Below are 17217 nucleotides of genomic sequence, written 5' to 3' on the forward strand. Positions count from 1 at the left end.
CATTGTCAGATGCTTAGTGGGAATTATCGCTGGAACTTCACGCGCCCTATGCTCCCCATGTAACACATCATGTAGATGTTACGGCTGCGTTGCCATGGAAGGGGTAAAGGTGAGGGCGCAGGTCCCCTGCTGCGCTGGGAGTAGCGATCGTTGGCAGGTTGTCGTTGATCAATTGTGTCAAGCAGGAGGGAGACTAGAACAGAGGAGGTAGGAAATAATAGATTGATTTCATTGTCTGCCTTAATTACTAAATCCTAAATATATAGGCCTAAGGCCAACTGACTCTTCCCCCAATAATAGGAGATAAAACTGCTAAGACTTATCCCCAATAATAGAAGATAAAACTGCTAAGACTTATCCAAACGAGATCTAGCTGCTAAGACTTATCCAAACTAAAAACCCCAATCAAAACTGATTCTATTTATTCTATCAAACTTGAAGTGATCTAATCTTAATCTCTACTCTTCCTGATTCTCCTCTGATATCTTCCAGGTTCTCCTCTGGTATTGATGTCCCCACATAACAGTAGATCACTTGCAAAGTGTTCATAGCTTCAAGATTAAATATCATTGACTCACCATCATGCATAAATAATTAGGAAATTTGTATGCCTCAGTAGTAACTGAACAATTAGAATGGTTGCATTAGGAAATAAAAAATTATACATTTCCTACCGATGCAAGGAGACCAAGAGCTTTGTTTTGGTACCGTATCATAATGAACCTAGATGATGTCTTGCTTCAGTTGTCAACTACTCCAGCAAACAATAGCCATATAAGGAATTGCTACCAAGCTGAAGTAAATAATCATGGGAAAAGTATAAACAGACTCACCAGTTCAGTGTCCAGAGAAATTCCACGAAAAAAGACTAGTAGAACTCTGGACCAAGATATTATTTGGAAAAGGTAAGCAGACTCACACAAGCTATTGTTTGCTGGAAGGTATGTGGAAGGTATCAAGAATCATAGAAAAATGTGGAAGAATCCCATGAACCAAGCCACATGGAAGGTATCAAGAATCATAAAAAAATATGCATATTCTTCTTGACAGCAGCAGAAACATAGCAGAAACATATCAGGCGGCCATATATTTGTAGCTAAATTAATTTGTATCTTCAATATATGACGTACATATCATCTAAAGTCAAACGATGTAGAACTATGCTAAACATACTAATCAATGCAGTACAAGGGATTACTTGGTACAAATGATGGCAACGGGCATTAGAAATTTCACAGTTTCCACCATTGTTTGTTTTATGCAGTTCAAGCCTTGTAATTACCTTGGTACCCATATAAGTTAAACTGTGATATACTAATATCACAGTTTATCCTTCTGATTTGACTTGTAGTTCTGTTCTTTCTTCCCTTGCAGCTGATTTCAGCAATTGATCGGCATCGACATTGCACAGAGCATCCAATAAAATTTATATCAGTGAGGCAAAATGTTGTCAAATTTAAGATCAAGCCAGGTACTGGTCCATTGGTGTGGTGACGTATTAAGATTCTAGACCGGGCTTGTGTTGCAGTATATCTACATAATCCTTAACAAGTACAATTATATAGTCAGTTAGCCAATGCCACAGTTGTACAATCATGAATCATGTGCCTTTGCCAAGCTGTGGTTTAACTTACCTTTGTGACAAATGGGAGCATGTCACCAATTTAGGGTACCACAATAAAGAAGCTATATCACTTATTTTCAGCAAGCATAAAAAACCATTTTAGTGGGTTTTAATATTATTTTTATTTGATATACTCGTATCATTTTCTTTTACTCTGTAGGTTCAGATTCTGGTGCTTCTGACAGCAGAATAAAAAGAATCTCGTCTTTCTTGTTTCACCCATTTTTCCCGCTTGCACTTTCGATTCAGCAGACTTATATGCAGCCAACTGTTCTCAACATCCATTTCAGGAGATAGAAAAGGTATAACGGTTGCCCTAGGTGTATCTATGTCATTAGTGAACTTGCAGCATTGCTCGCGGCAAAATTTTGGCCATATGTACTCTCTAGTAGATAAGCTGACAGATGTTACAGTAGGGGATAAGATCCATTGTCTGGCGGTGAGAATGGCTAGTTTGATTTCTCTTCCAAAACAAAGTACAAAATGCAAATGGGCTCAATATTCATCTATTGATGTGGCTTCATGGGCTCATCAGTCATCATTGCGGCTTCACAGTGTTGATCTATGCTTTCATATGCCTAGCTCGGAGTGTCAGATGTGCTTGTTATTGGATTTGAGGCATAAGGACACGTATATTGGATGGCATGGAGTTGGTATATTGGATGCTTCATGCTTGAGGCGAGGGTGATCTAAGCTGCGAATTTGTTTTCGAGGATATATAGGAAATATAGCATTACAAATAGTTTTGAGTTGTCATATTATGATGAAGTAACTACTATTTACTGAAACTGTTATGCAAAGATAATAATTATTTTTCTGTGTTCAATATATTACAAAAAACTTCATAATCTACAACCTTTGTTTGTCTAAACGGTTATTTAGCTTGTTCTAACATTGTCTCATGGTGACATTTTGTTTATGCTAAATCGGCTAGTCGGCTGTTTATCCTGTTTGAATGGATTTCAGATGGTTATTTGGTTCGAAACGTTTAGGGCAAGTATAATAAGAGCTACCCAAGCATCACAAGAGCTACACATCACTTCGATTCATTTGTGCAACATTGTCATTCGATTCTAGAGAGATCATAACCCTTTTGAGTTGAAATAGACATCTTTTGAGTTGTGCAAGTGTTTTTGGTGTCGTGTTGCTACGTTTTGCTCTTGTGTTGTGTTCAATTCCTCTCTTTTGTTGTTCTTAGAGATTGTGCTCCTATCAAAATTGTGTATGGCTGTAAGAGACTTTGATCTGTGGAGATCCTTGCTAGGAGAAATATAAGGAAGAACTGTGGTCTCAAGTTGATCATTGGATCATTTGAGAAGGGTTGAGTGCAACCCTCGTACTTTGGAACACCACAACGCGGAGTAGGTAAGCATTTGAGGCTTGACCAAACAACGGTAAAAATCATCTTGTCTCTTATGTATTGATCTCTTGTGATTTGCTCTCCCTCTCTTAGTCTAAGTTCTTGATTACACTTGTAATATTGCTCTAAGTTATAATCCCACATCTAAAAGAGCAATCAAGTGAAAGAACTTCTCTCCTTTCTCGTCTTAATTTGATCTATGCTTTGGCAAACATCTAAATTAGATAAAGTTTGCTTTTAAACTGTAATTTTTCAGGCGTCACCTATTCACCCCCTTTAGATGACTATCAATTGGTGTCAGAGCCTGACACTTCTTGTTGAGCCTAATCGCTCGAAGTAATGTCGAGAGAGGATCCTAAAGGAAAGGGGAAGGTGGCGAACAATCATGAGGAGGATAAAACAAAGGATGAGAAGCCCACCGACTCGAGCATAAAGAAGAAGGGTGGCAAAAAGAAGTGAATCAAGAAGATCGTCTACTACAAGGCAGACTCCTCTACATCGCCATCTCCTTCAAGTGTCGAGGAAAACACCTCCAAGCATCAAGAAAAACCGGTTAAATCTAAGTTTAACCACACTCCATTTTATTACTCTCACATTCCTCGTAATTCCAATGCCCAATGACCAAAGATAGCAAAGCATAGACATAATGTTATAAGTGGTAGACCTATCATTAGGTCCATAATGGATCATTGTTTGCACTAGATGTAAGGATGTAGATGTTGATGCTTTCCATTCTAATGTTGCTATCATTGCACCCCATTTAGGGCCTATTTGGAAGCACCTAGTTTCTAAGAAACTAGTTTATGGAAATTGAGGTGGCTCCAAATGTACCAATTTATGCCATAATTTATAGAAAATGGATTCCCATTTTCTTAAAAACCAAGAAGCTGGCCTCTCCTAGCTAAAAGATAAAAACCAATTTCTTAAAAAACCAGGTTGCTTCCAAACAGAACCTTAATTACTCTCACATCGCTTGAGGATGTATACTTAGCCGTAGTTCTAGAAAATACCTTTCTTTCTTTCGCCATTAAGCATGTGTGGCGCTTGTTGGGGAAGGGGGATGATTTGTCGAAGGTGATGGTGGCGAGGCCCTCATCTTCGGAGTTGGAGGTGCTACAGTCCGAGTTCCACTCCTTGTCGATGTGGGATTCGCCTTTCTTCTTGTAGAATTTCTTCTTTTCCACCTTCTCCTTCCCGTTCTTGTTATTTTTCTGGTCATCACTTTCACTATCTGGACAGTTAACAATGAAGTGACCAGTCTTACCGCACTTGAAGCATGCATGCTTCCCCTTTGATTTGTTGTTGTAGTCCTTGCGCCCCTTCAATGTGTGCTTCAAGCGCTTGATGACGATAGCCATTTCCTCGTCGTCGAGGTCGGCTACCTCAACTTGCACCACCTTGCTCAGGATCGCCTCATTCTCATTTGTTGCTTTGAAAGCAACAACATGCGGCTCGGTGGAGGGGTTGCTTCCATCGACAACGTCGTCGATCTACTTGGCATCCGTAACCATAATTTGTCGGCTAACCAACTTGCCAAGTACCTCCTCGAACACCATCTTTGTGTACCTGGGATTCTCACGGATCAAAGAAACAAGAGTAGGGTCTAAAACTGTAAATGACCTTAGCATGAGTTGAACGACTTAATGATTCATCCATCTATTGCTCTCGTAGTTCTGCACTTGGTTCACCAGGAACTTGAGCCTGTTGTACATTTCTTGTGTCCCTTCTCCCCACTTCATGGTGAACCTCCCAAATTCACCTTCGATGAGCTACATCTTAGTGATTTTGGTCATCGTGTTGCCCTCGTGTGCCGTCTTTAATGTGTCCCATATGTCCTTGGCATTCTACATGCCATTCACCTTGTTATATTCTTCCCTTCACAGAGAAGCAAGCAATACTGTGGTGGCTTGATAGTTGTGATGGATGAGTGTCGGGTATCGTAATTAGGGGTACCTGGATTACGCCCCTAAAATGCGATTAACCCCAAGGCTACTGTTAGACCCATTCCCCGAGGTCAAGAGAGTGTGAACCATGGTTCACCCAAGGCCCCACTCGGCAGTCACTCAAAACTCTGCCTCGCCCGAACCTGCCCTCGGATGAGTAACGTACTCGGGGAAACCCTCGTCTCGCCCGAGGTCCCCTCTCCACGGAACCGCTGTTTTCGCCATGCCCAAGCCCGTCTTAGGCGAGCAAGACAACCCCAAGCCAGGCCTCAGCCTAAGGCCGCAGAAAACATGAGCATTCAATGCGCATACCTACCCCACGCAACGTCATAGGAGAACATGAGCGATAGGACCACAGTCCTGTCCACTTTCACCAACTACGATGACGCGTGCCCGGGAATAACAACTACTGTTCCCCCACGCCGTCTGCCGATTCCAGATGGGACGTGCGTACGACAGAGCGTGGTCCGACCTTGGGAGGAAACTATGCCTCGCCTGGCACCAGCCTCATCCTCGGAACAAACTCTGCCTCGCCCGAGCCCGGCCTCGGCTACCTGCCCCCATGAATCCCGGAGAAGGTCACTCCTTTAACTGTGTCATGCACGGCTGTGAGCCCTGGAGCAGGCTCGGCCACGACCTCGGGAAGACTTCCGCCTCGCCAAAGCATGGCTTTGACGTCGACAATACCAACGAAAGAACGCTCGACGTCACCAAAAGCAGCGGAGCTGACGTATTACGTACCAAGAGCTTTTCGTCATGTTCCCTACATTGTGCAAGGGGTAAATCAACGTGTTCAAGAGAAGGTGTAATATTACTCATTTAAGGTAGAGGCAAGGAGCCTGATGGAGAGAGACCTGAGAGAGGTCTGGGACTAGAGATGCAGGTGATTGTCTCTGGTTGCATGATTTTCTCCCCTGGTTTTTATACCGCCTCCACTAATACTCTATCACTTATTTCTCATTAGTCTTAGTATCATCTATCCTCATAGTTTATCTTGATTCTCTATTGTGTAGTTTCTTGGACACGGGATTGTCCCAACAACCACCACTTCATTGTCATCATGAACATCATTCCTCTCATGTCAGCATCAGTCCTTATAACAGCCTCATCTACAAAAGATGGAATTCTTCCAACAATTGTCCCTCCTTGTGTATTACTCTCCTCGTCTTCGGAGCCACTTTTGTCTCCTATACAATTACATTCATTAGCTGAAGAGAACTCTTCAAAAAATTGATCAAGATCACACTAGTTTGTGTAGTAATGTCGGTACCCCGTAACTGGGGTACCCTCTCCTACTGTGCCAAGGTAGAAACTCGTGTGGTTACCTATAACCACGTACTAAGGAACTGAGCAACCGAGCCCATGGACCTAGACCCATCCTTCGGGACCACCAGCCTATGGACTTGCACCCCACACGGGGACGGGTCCGGTATTGCCACGTGTCCCAGGGGTGAAAATGCTCAGGGACTACTCCCTTGAGTTTAGACCCCTCAGGTGAGACCCAGAACCCCACATATGCCATTTGGACCCCTATAGATGGGTCTCGAACCTCCACGTGTACCATCCGGACCCCCGCAAAAGGGTCATAGACCTCCATATATGCCATCTAGGCCCCCGCTAAGGGGGGCCCATCACTTCAAGCCAACATGCACGCTTGGTCCCCGCTCTCCGCCAAGGAGGGGGTCTGGCGTCGCCACGTGGTCCCTGGGTGTGTGGCACAAGCCTTCGGTTGGAAACAAGTCCTCTGCCCACATTTCATGTAAAGCGGCTGAGGCATGACCTACTGTGCGCAGGGCATAGACAAACTTTTGACAGGTAATGTAGGCTCAAATAACTACCCCATGCGGTACCGAGGCACACGACAGTGTGGTAGCGTCGCCGCATTAAATGCTCGCTCAACTGTGTCGTGAGTTACTGAGGCGGTTGTACCTCCGTGCCGTATGTGTGGGCAGTTCCCATCACGTTACCCTCTACTTTTTTATCTATTATGCATTCATTCACCTTCCATATTTCAGTTGTTCGTTCTAGTCTGATATTATATTGGTTAACTTAGATCATGAGTCATGACCATCTCTTTAGCTTTTTTCATGAACACACATGTAATTAGATCTAGATGGCTAGGGGGAGGGGTGAATAATCTATAAAAAAATCTCAAATAAAGCTTCACAGAAGAACTAAGATAAATACTTATATGCAGAAGCGTAACAAGTGATAGAGAATTCTACACAACATTCTTATGAGAAACTGAAAGGGAAATAGGCTCACACCTTTTCCTAAATGATTTTGGTGGTTGAATTGCCCAACACAAATTATTGGACTAACTAGTTTGTTCTAGAATATATGTTCCTCAGGTGCCAAAGGTTCACAACAAATTAATACAAATATAAAAGAAAGGGTTCAAATCAAAAGGAGCAAAGAAAACCGAAGGCTGCCCTGGTCTGGCGCACCGGACTGTCCGGTGCACCAGGGAGAATCACTCCGAACTTGCCACCTTCGGGTTTCTGGAATTGCCCTCCGCTATAATTCACCGGACTGTCCGGTGTAGCACCGGACTGTCCGGTGTGCCAAGCGGAGTAACGGCTACAGCGCCAACGGTTGTCTGCAAAAGGTGAACAGTGAGCTACAGCGCGCGGACAGCGCGCGCAGAAGTCAGAGCAGGCGCAGATGGCGCACCGGACAGTGAAACGGACCTGTCCGGTGCACCACCGACTGCCCGGTGGCCCCACATGTTCGAGCTCCAACGGTCGAACCCTAACGGTTGGGTGACGTGGCTGGCGCACCGGACTGTCCGGTGCGCCCGTCGACAACAGACTTCCCCAACGGCCACTTTGGTGGTTGGGGCTATAGATACCCCCAACCACCAACACTTCAAGTCATCCAAGTTTTCAGCCAACACATTCAATACAAGATCTAGTGCATTCAATACAAGACACAAATAGAGTGAATCAAAATCTCTCCAAGTCCCAATTCCACTCAAAGCATTAGTGACTAGAAGAGAGAGTTTTGTTGTGTTCTTTTGAGCTCTTGCGCTTGGATCACTTTTCTTCTTCCTCTATTCTTGCTTCCAAGTTCTTTGTAATCAAAGCAAGAGACACCAATTGTGTGGTGGTCCTTACGGGGACTAAGTGTCCCAATTGATTGAGAAGAGAAGCTCACTCGGCCTAGGTGACCGTTTGAGAGAGGAAAAGAGTTGAAAGAGACCCAGTCTTTGTGACCACCTCAACGGGGAGTAGGTTTGCAAGAACCGAACCTCGGTAAAACAAATCACCGTGTCATCCGCTCTTATTTTCTTGTGATTTGTTTTTGCCCTCTCTCTCGGACTCGATTATATTTCTAACGCTAACCCCGACTTGCAGTTGTGCTTAAACTTTATAAATTTTAGATTTGCCTATTCATCCCCCCTCTAGGCGACTTTCAATTGGTATCAGAGCCCGGTACTTCATTAGAGCCTAACCGCTCGAAGTTATGTCGGGAGCTCACGCCAAGAAGGAGATGGTGACCGGCGAGAAGCCCGCCACAAGCCATGGGAAAGCTCCATTGGGAGAGTCCGGCAACAAGAAGAGGGAGGAATCACCTCCCTGCATCAAGTCGCACTGGAGTGGCGACAAGAAGAAGAAAATGAAGAAAGTGGTCTACTACGAGACCGATTCTTCGTCGCCATCCACCTCCGGCTCTGACACGCCGTCCGTCACTTCTAAGCGCCATGAGCGCAAGAAGTTTAGTAAGATACCCTTACGCTATCCTCGCATTTCCAAACGCAGTCCTTTACTTTTCGTCCCACTAGGCAAACCACTGATTTTTGACAGTAAAGATTATTGTATGTGGAGTGATAAATTGAGGCACCACCTAACCTCACTCCACGCTAGCATTTGGGACATTGTTGGGTTTGGTGCGCAGGAACCATCCGTGGGGGATGAAGGCTATGACTCGGACGAGGTAGCCCAAATCCGGCACTTCAACTCCCAAGCCACTACTATACTCCTCGCCTCTCTAAGTCAAGAGGAGTATAATAAAGTGCAAGGGTTGAAGAGTGCCAAAGAAATTTGGGACGTGCTCAAGACCGCGCACGAAGGAGATGAGGTGACCAAGATCACCAAGCGAGAAACGATCAAGGGGGAGCTCGGTCGCTTCATGCTTCATCAAGGGGAGGAGCCACAAGCGATGTACAACTGACTCAAAACCTTGGTGAACCAAGTGCGCAACCTCGGGAGCACCAAATGGGATGACCATGAAATGGTCAAGGTTATTCTTAGATCACTCATTTTTCTTAACCCTACTCAAGTTCAATTAATTCGTGGTGATCCTAGATATAAACTAATGTCTCCCGAGGAAGTGATAGGAAAGTTTGTGAGCTTTGAATTGATGATCAAAGGCTCCAAACAAATCATTGAGCGAGACGCCACCTCCACACCCGAGGTGCAACCCGTCGCATTTAAAGCGACGGAGGAGAAGAAAGAAGAGTCTCCGTCAAGTAGGCTCCCCATCGACGCCTTCAAGCTCAATAATGAGGAGATGGCTTTAATCATCAAAAGCTTTCGCCAAATCCTCAAGCAAATGAAGGGGAAAGACTACAAGCCCCGTTCCAAGAAGATTTGCGACAAGTGTGGTAAGCCCGGTCACTTTATAGCAAAATGTCCTATTTCTAGTGACAGTGACAGGGGCAACGACAAGAGAGGGAAGAAGAAGGAGAAGAAGAGGTACTACAAGAAGAAGGGCGGCGATGCCCATGTTTGTCGGGAGTGGGACTCCGACGAGAGCTCCACCGACTCCTTCGACGAGGACGCCGCCAACATCGCCGTCAACAAGGGTCTCCTCTTTCCCAACGTCGGCCACAAGTGCCTCATGGCAAGGGACGACAAAAAGAAGGTAAAATCTAGAGCCTCCACTAAATATGCAACATCTAGTGATGATGAGGATAATTTGGTTGCTCTTTTTGCCAACCTCAACATGCAACAAAAGGAAAAATTAAATAAACTAATAGGAGCTATTCATGAGAAGGATGAACTCTTGGATAGCCAAGAGGACTTCCTAATTAAAGAAAATAAGAAGCATGTTAAGGTTAAAAATGCTTATGCTCAGAAAGTAGAAAAATGTGAAAAATTAACTAGTGAGCTAAGCACTTGCCATGATGTTATCTCAAACCTTAGAAATGAAAATGCCAAATTAATTGCTAAGGTTGAGAAGTTAGATGTTTGTGATGATTCAATTGTTAATCTTAGAAATGATAATACTAGTTTGTTAACTAAGATTGATAAATTGAATACATCTCTCTCTAGCCTTAAAATTGAGAATGAAAAATTAATTGCTAAGGCTAAAGATTTAAATGTTTGCAATGATGTCATTTCCAATCTTAAGAATGAGAATGCTATTTTACATGCTAAAATTGATGAACTAAATATTTGCAAACCCTCTACATCTACCATTGAGCATGTTACTATTTATACTAGATGTAGAGATATTAATGTTGATGCTATTCATGATCACCTAGCTTTAATTAAACAACAAAATGGTCACATAGCTCAACTTAGTGCTAAGATTAATGGGCATGACTTAGAAAATGAAAAATTTAAATTTGCTAGAAGCATGCTCTATAGTGGGAGAAGCCCTGGCATTAAGGATGGCATTGGCTTCCAAAAGGGAAACAATGTCAAGCTTAATGCCCCTAAGAAATTGTCTAATTTTGTTAAGGGTAAGGCTCCCATGGTTCAGGATAACGAGGGTTACATTTTATACCCTGCCGGTTATCCCGAACACAAAATTAGGAGAATTCATTCTAGGAAGTCTCACTCTAGCTGTCATCATGCTTTTATGTATAAGAGTGAGACATCTAGTTCTAGGCAATCCACTCATGCTAAATTGCCTAAAAAGAAATCTTCTATTGCATCAAATGAGCCTAACATTTCGTTTAAGACTTTTGATGCTTCATTTGTTTTAACTAACAAATCAGGCAAAGTAGTCGCCAAATATGTTGGGGGCAAACACAAGGGATCAAAGACTTGTGTTTGGGTACCCAAGGTGCTTGTTTCTAATGTCAAAGGACCCAAGACCGTTTGGGTACCTAAGAACAAGGCCTAAATTTGTTTTGTAGGTTTATGCATCCGGGGGTTCAAGTTGGATAATTGATAGCGGGTGCACAAACCACATGACTCGGGAGAAAAGGATGTTCTCCTCCTATGAGAAAAACCATGATCTTCAAAGAGCTATCACATTCGGGGATGGAAATCAAGGTTTGGTCAAAGGACTTGGTAAAATTGCTATATCTCCTGACCATTCTATTTCCAATGTTTTTCTTGTAGATTCTTTAGACTATAACTTGCTTTCAGTTTCTCAATTATGTAAAATGGGCCACAATTGTCTTTTTACGGATATAGGTGTTACTGTCTTTAGAAGAAGTGATGATTCAGTAGCATTTAAGGGAGTATTAGAGGGTCAGCTATACTTAGTTGATTTTAATAGAGCTGAACTCGATACTTGCTTAATTGCTAATACTAACATGGGTTGGCTCTGGCACCGCCGACTAGCCCACGTTGGGATGAAGAATCTACACAAGCTTCTAAAGGGAGAACACATTTTGAGACTAACAAATGTTCATTTTGAGAAAGACAGGGTTTGTAGCGCATGTCAAGCAGGGAAGCAAGTTGGTGTTCATCATCCACACAAGAACATCAAGATGACTGACAGGCCGCTTGAGCTACTGCACATGGATCTATTCGGCCCGATTGCTTACATAAGCATCGGCAGGAGTAAGTACTGTCTAGTTATTATGGATGATTATTCTCGCTTCACTTGGGTGTTCTTTTTGCAGGATAAATCTCAAACCCAAGAGACCTTAAAGGGATTCTTGAGACGGGCTTAAAATGAGTTCGGCTTAAGGATCAAAAAGATTAGAAACGACAATGGAACGGAGTTCAAGAACTCTCAAATTGAAGGCTTTCTTGAGGATGAGGGCATCAAGCATGAGTTCTCTTCTCCCTACACGCCACAACAAAATGGTGTAGTGGAGAGGAAGAATAGAACTCTACTTGACATGGCGAGGACCATGCTTGATGAGTACAAGACTTCGGACCGGTTTTGGGCAGAAGCAATCAACACCGCTTGCTACGCCATCAACCGTCTCTACCTTCACCGAATCCTCAAGAAGACATCGTATGAACTCCTCACCGGTAAAAAACCCAATGTTTCATATTTTAGAGTCTTTGGTAGCAAATGCTTTATTCTTGTTAAAAGAGGTAGAAAATCTAAATTTGCTCCTAAGGCTGTAGAAGGCTTTTTACTTGGTTATGATTCAAACACAAGGGCATATAGAGTCTTTAACAAGTCCACTGGACTAGTTGAAGTTTCTTGTGACATTGTGTTTGATGAGACTAACGACTCTCAAGTAGAGCAAGTTGATCTTGATGAGCTAGATGATGAAGAGGCTCCATGCGTCGCGCTAAGGAACATGTCCATTGGGGCTGTGTGTCCTAAGGAATCCGAAGAGCCTCCACATGCACAAGATCAACCATCTTCCTCCATGCAAGCATATCCACCAACTAAAGATGAGGATCAAGCTCATGATGATGAAAATGAGGATCAAGAAGAGCCACCTCAAGAGGAGGACAATGATCAAGGGGGAAATGCCAATAATCAAAACAAGGAAGATGATGAGGGTCCAAGACCGCCACACCCAAGAGTCCACCAAGCAATACAACGAGATCACCCCGTGAACTCCATCCTTGGCGATATTCATAAGGGGGTAACCACTCGATCTCGTGTTGCTCATTTTTGTGAACATTACTCCTTTGTGTCTTCTATTGAGCCATATAGGGTGGAAGACGCATTAAGAGATTCGGACTAGGTGTTGGCAATGCAAGAGGAACTCAACAACTTCACGAGAAATGAGGTATGACATCTTGTTCCACGTCCTAATCAAAATGTTGTAGGAACTAAGTGGGTCTTCCGCAACAAGCAAGATGAGCATGGTGTGGTGACAAGGAACAAAGCCCGACTTGTGGCCAAGGGATATTCACAAGTCGAAGGTTTGGATTTCGGTGAAACCTATGCACCCGTAGCTAGGCTTGAGTCAATTCACATATTACTTGCCTATGCTACTTACCATGGCTTTAAGCTTTACCAAATGGACGTGAAAAGTGTCTTCCTCAATGGACCAATCAAGGAAGAGGTCTATGTTGAGCAACCTCTCGGCTTTGAAGATAGTGAGTACCCTAATCACGTTTATAAACTCTCTAAGGCGCTTTATGGGCTCAAGCAAGCCCCAAGAGCATGGTATGAATGCCTAAGAGATTTTCTTATCGCTAATGGCTTCAAAGTCGGAAAAGCCGATCCTACTCTCTTTACTAAAACTATTGCTAATGATTTGTTTGTATGCCAAATTTATGTTGATGATATCATATTTGGGTCTACTAACAAATCTACTTGTGAAGAGTTTAGTAGGATCATGATACAGAAATTCGAGATGTCTATGATGGGGGAGTTGAAGTATTTCCTGGGATTTCAAGTCAAGCAACTCCAAGAGGGCACCTTCATTAGCCAAACAAAGTACATTCAAGACATACTCACCAAGTTTGGGATGAAGGATGCCAAGCCCATCAAGACACCCATGGGAACTAATGTGCATCTCGACCTCGACACGGGAGGTAAATCCGTAGATCAAAAGGTATACCGGTCGACGATAAGATCTTTACTTTATTTATGTGCATCTCGACCGGATATTATGCTTTCCGTATGCATGTGTGCAAGATTCCAAGCCAATCCTAAGGAAGTTCACCTTAGGGCCGTAAAACGAATCTTGAGATATTTAGTTCATACACCTAAGTTTGGCCTTTGGTACCCCAAGGGATCTACTTTTGATTTAATTGGATATTCAGATGCTGATTGGGCAGGGTGTAAGATTGATAGAAAGAGCACATCAGGGACTTGCTAGTTCTTGGGAAGATCCCTGGTGTCTTGGGCTTCTAAGAAACAAAATTATGTAGCTCTTTCTACCACCGAAGCCGAGTACATTGCCGCAGGCCATTGTTGCGCGCAATTGCTTTGGATGAGGCAAACCCTTAGGGACTATGGTTACGAATTAACCAAAGTCCCTCTCCTATGTGATAATGAGAGTGCAATCCACAAGGCGTATAATCCCGTTGAGCACAGTCGCACTAAGCACATAGCCATTCGGTATCACTTTTTGAGGGATCACCAACAAGGGGGGATATCGAGATTGCATATGTTAGCACCAAAGAACAATTAGCCGATATCTTCACCAAGCCATTAGATGAGAAAACCTTTACCAAACTTAGGCATGAGCTAAACATTCTTGATTCTAGTAATTTTGATTGATATTTTGCACACATAGCTCATTTATCTCCTTCATATGCTATGACTAATATGGTTTTCAAGTGTATTTCATGCTAAGCCATAGATTGAAAGGGAAATGGAGTCCTCGGCGAAGAAAAGGCTTCCACTCCACTCCATCAAATTATTCATCCTTCGCCGACACTCCGCATCGCTCTCCAATTTGGTATAATCTTCACTCATATATTGTTTGCCAAAGGGGGAGAGAAAGTAAAAGGGCTTATATTTCACTCACAAAGTATTCGTTTTTGGCGATTCATGCCAAAGGGGGAGAAAGTATTAGCCCAAAGCAAAAGGACCGCACCACCACCAATTTCAAAAATGTGTTCTTTCAATTTGTATTAAAGAAGTTTTCAAATTGGTATCTTATTTTTTATATAATTTCAAAATTAGTATGGCCCCTTTCAAAACTAACATCTAAAACCCTCTTCAACACTAAGAGGAGAATTTCATTGAGGGGAGTTTTGTTTAGTCAAAGGAAAAGCATTTAAAACAGGGGGAGAAAATTTCAAATCTTGAAAATGCTTCTCAAAATCTTATTCATATACCTTTGACTATTTGCAAAAGACTTTGAATTTTTTTTCCAAAACATTTGCAAAAACAAAACAAGTGGTGCAAGCGTGGTCCAAAATGTTAAAATTAGAAGAAAGCATTTATACATATCTTTTGTATATTGGTTTAATTCCAAGTAACCTTTGCACTTACCTTTTGCAAACTAGTTCAATTACTGCACTTGTATATTTGCTTTGGTTTGTATTGGTATCAATCACCAAAAAGGGGGAGATTGAAAGGGAAATAGGCTCACACCTTTTCCTAAATGATTTTGGTGGTTGAATTTCCCAACACAAATTATTGGACTAACTAGTTTGTTCTAGAATCACTACAACACATGTGACCTTCTATGACGAATATGGGATGACACTAGTGGGAATCGTCATTAGATCGCTCTGTTTATGACAATGTCAATGAGACGTTTAAGTTTAATGACAAAAAATTAACCATCGTCATTAAAACTGTCATAACTCATTGTAACATACTTTTGGTGATGATGATCCATGACATTATGGGTTCGTCATGAGAATAAATCGTCATATTTTGCTCTACATCAGACTTGTGACAATTGTATGACAAGCTCATTAATCGATATATGTGATAGAATATTTAAAATGAAATATCATATAATCGATGTAATGAGAGGTCCACCATCAAGGCTAAATGGGTTCTGCATGAGGTGCTTATTGATGTTACACATTAAATTACTTTTTAATTTTTCATCTATTTATATTAAAGTGCCTCTAGTATATAGCTAATCTATAGGATTTTGCCTCATATCACCTTGTTTTTACCCCATAATATATTAACTTACCCACGATGACAAATCTATAGCACCTACCCATATGGTCAAGCCACTGTTTTATAGACGTGGAGAGGCAAGGCCAACTTTTTTACGCATCTTTTAATTCTTGAGCCATCTAGCGTCTTTGACTAAGAGCCCACTTCAATTGAAGAGTATTCAATTGAGTCCTATTATTTTTTCCGACAATAGTTGCATATATTTATTGCATAATTTATGTCTATCAAGATTTTTATGAATTTCGATTCAGCTCAAAAATAAATATAATGATGAAGAATAATTATAATATATAATATAAACATGAATAATAAATATAATATATAATATAATGTCTAGATCCATATATGTCTAGACCCATGTCATGTTGAAATCTATTTTGCCCAAAAAAGCCCACATCGACCAGGTCCATACACACGTGAGGTACAAATCAGCATGGTACAGCCCACCGACTAACATCAATTTAGGTCCTAGTACAGCCGCCGCCTAGTCCAGCAGGGTACAGCCGCCGCCTGAATCCAGCATGGTACAGCCGTACATGCTGACTCCAGCCTTTTACAGCCGCAACAGCCAAACACCGGAAACACAAGTAGGAGCTTGAAGCCATCGACGACTGTTCTGGCGCTATTACTGTGGCAAGGTGTTTCCTGCCGTACAAGAGAGAAGAAACATCAAAAGGTTTGTAGATCATAAGTACCATCTGCCACAATGAAAACTGTCCTAGGTATTACTCCTAATGGATATTATGATCCGTGATCCATCCATCTAGGTGCAGGAACAGAACTTGTGGCCTAATGTTGGGGCTGAAACCATTAATCTTACCATTCTTTTGATTGTTCTTCCAAGATTCGCCATCTTCCAAGTCTCCAAGATAGAGCACTCGCCATCTTCCAGGATTAACCGTCAAGTTTTCTTCCCTTGCTGCTGATAGAGACAACCTCATATTCAGTTTGAAATCTGTCCAGCCAAGGGGAACCAGTGTCTGCACAAGTTGACAGGTTAGTGACTAATATAGTACATGTTTCAGATTTCACATTAGTTTACAGGTTACACATAAAAACTTAACATGTTTCACAGACAGAACAATAGTTCAAAGGTTTCAGATTTCACATAGGTCTCACATATTCACGCCCAAGTTCACAGGTACACAGATTCATAGAATTTACACATAAGTTCATAGGTTTCTGTGATGTTCACTGGTACACACACAAAAGTTAACAGGTTTCACAGACTCAAAATTGGTTTAGTTCACACACAAGTTCATAAAAGAAGCTTCAGTTCACACAAGTTCATAGGTTTCCGTGATGCTCACATGAGCAGCCCCTCACCAATACAGGTTTCACAGATTTAACACTGGTTCAGTTCACACACAAGTTCACAAAACAAGCTTTAGTTCACACAAGTTCATAGGTTTCCCTGATGGTCACAGTGAGCAGCCCCTCACCAATACAGGTTTCACAGACTGAACACTGGTTCAGATCATACACAAGTTCACAAAACAAGCTTTAGTTCAGTAGTTCAGACAACTATTTTGAAGAGCGGCTCTAGAGTGACCCATTTTGCCAATTGTGTCACTTGCAAATAAATCAAACGTGAG

At 42.3% G+C, this 17217-nt stretch overlaps 1 protein-coding gene across 17 annotated transcripts in view; it reads left to right on the forward strand.

Moving 5' to 3' along the window:
* LOC100281541 (light-mediated development protein DET1) overlaps positions 1–2921 on the forward strand; it is a 49285-nt gene extending 46364 nt beyond the window's left edge. For 8 of the 17 annotated variants that reach the window (XR_004851223.1, XR_004851225.1, XM_008653196.3 and 5 more), the window contains 2 exons: positions 1375–1471; positions 1785–2474. Coding sequence is in view for 14 of the 17 variants with exons in the window: in XM_008653196.3 (XP_008651418.1) it covers positions 1375–1471; positions 1785–1921 (234 nt within the window). In the remaining 3 variants the exon portion in view is untranslated. Of the gene's footprint in view, positions 1–1374; positions 1472–1784; positions 2477–2590 lie in introns of those variants that run through there. The other 9 variants (XR_004851224.1, XM_035960575.1, XM_035960571.1 and 6 more) reach the window with 4 other exon arrangements.
* The last annotated feature ends 14296 nt before the right edge of the window (positions 2922–17217 follow it).

This window comes from Zea mays, chromosome 7 (genome assembly GCF_902167145.1).
Source record: "Zea mays cultivar B73 chromosome 7, Zm-B73-REFERENCE-NAM-5.0, whole genome shotgun sequence".
Lineage (NCBI taxonomy): Eukaryota > Viridiplantae > Streptophyta > Magnoliopsida > Poales > Poaceae > Zea > Zea mays.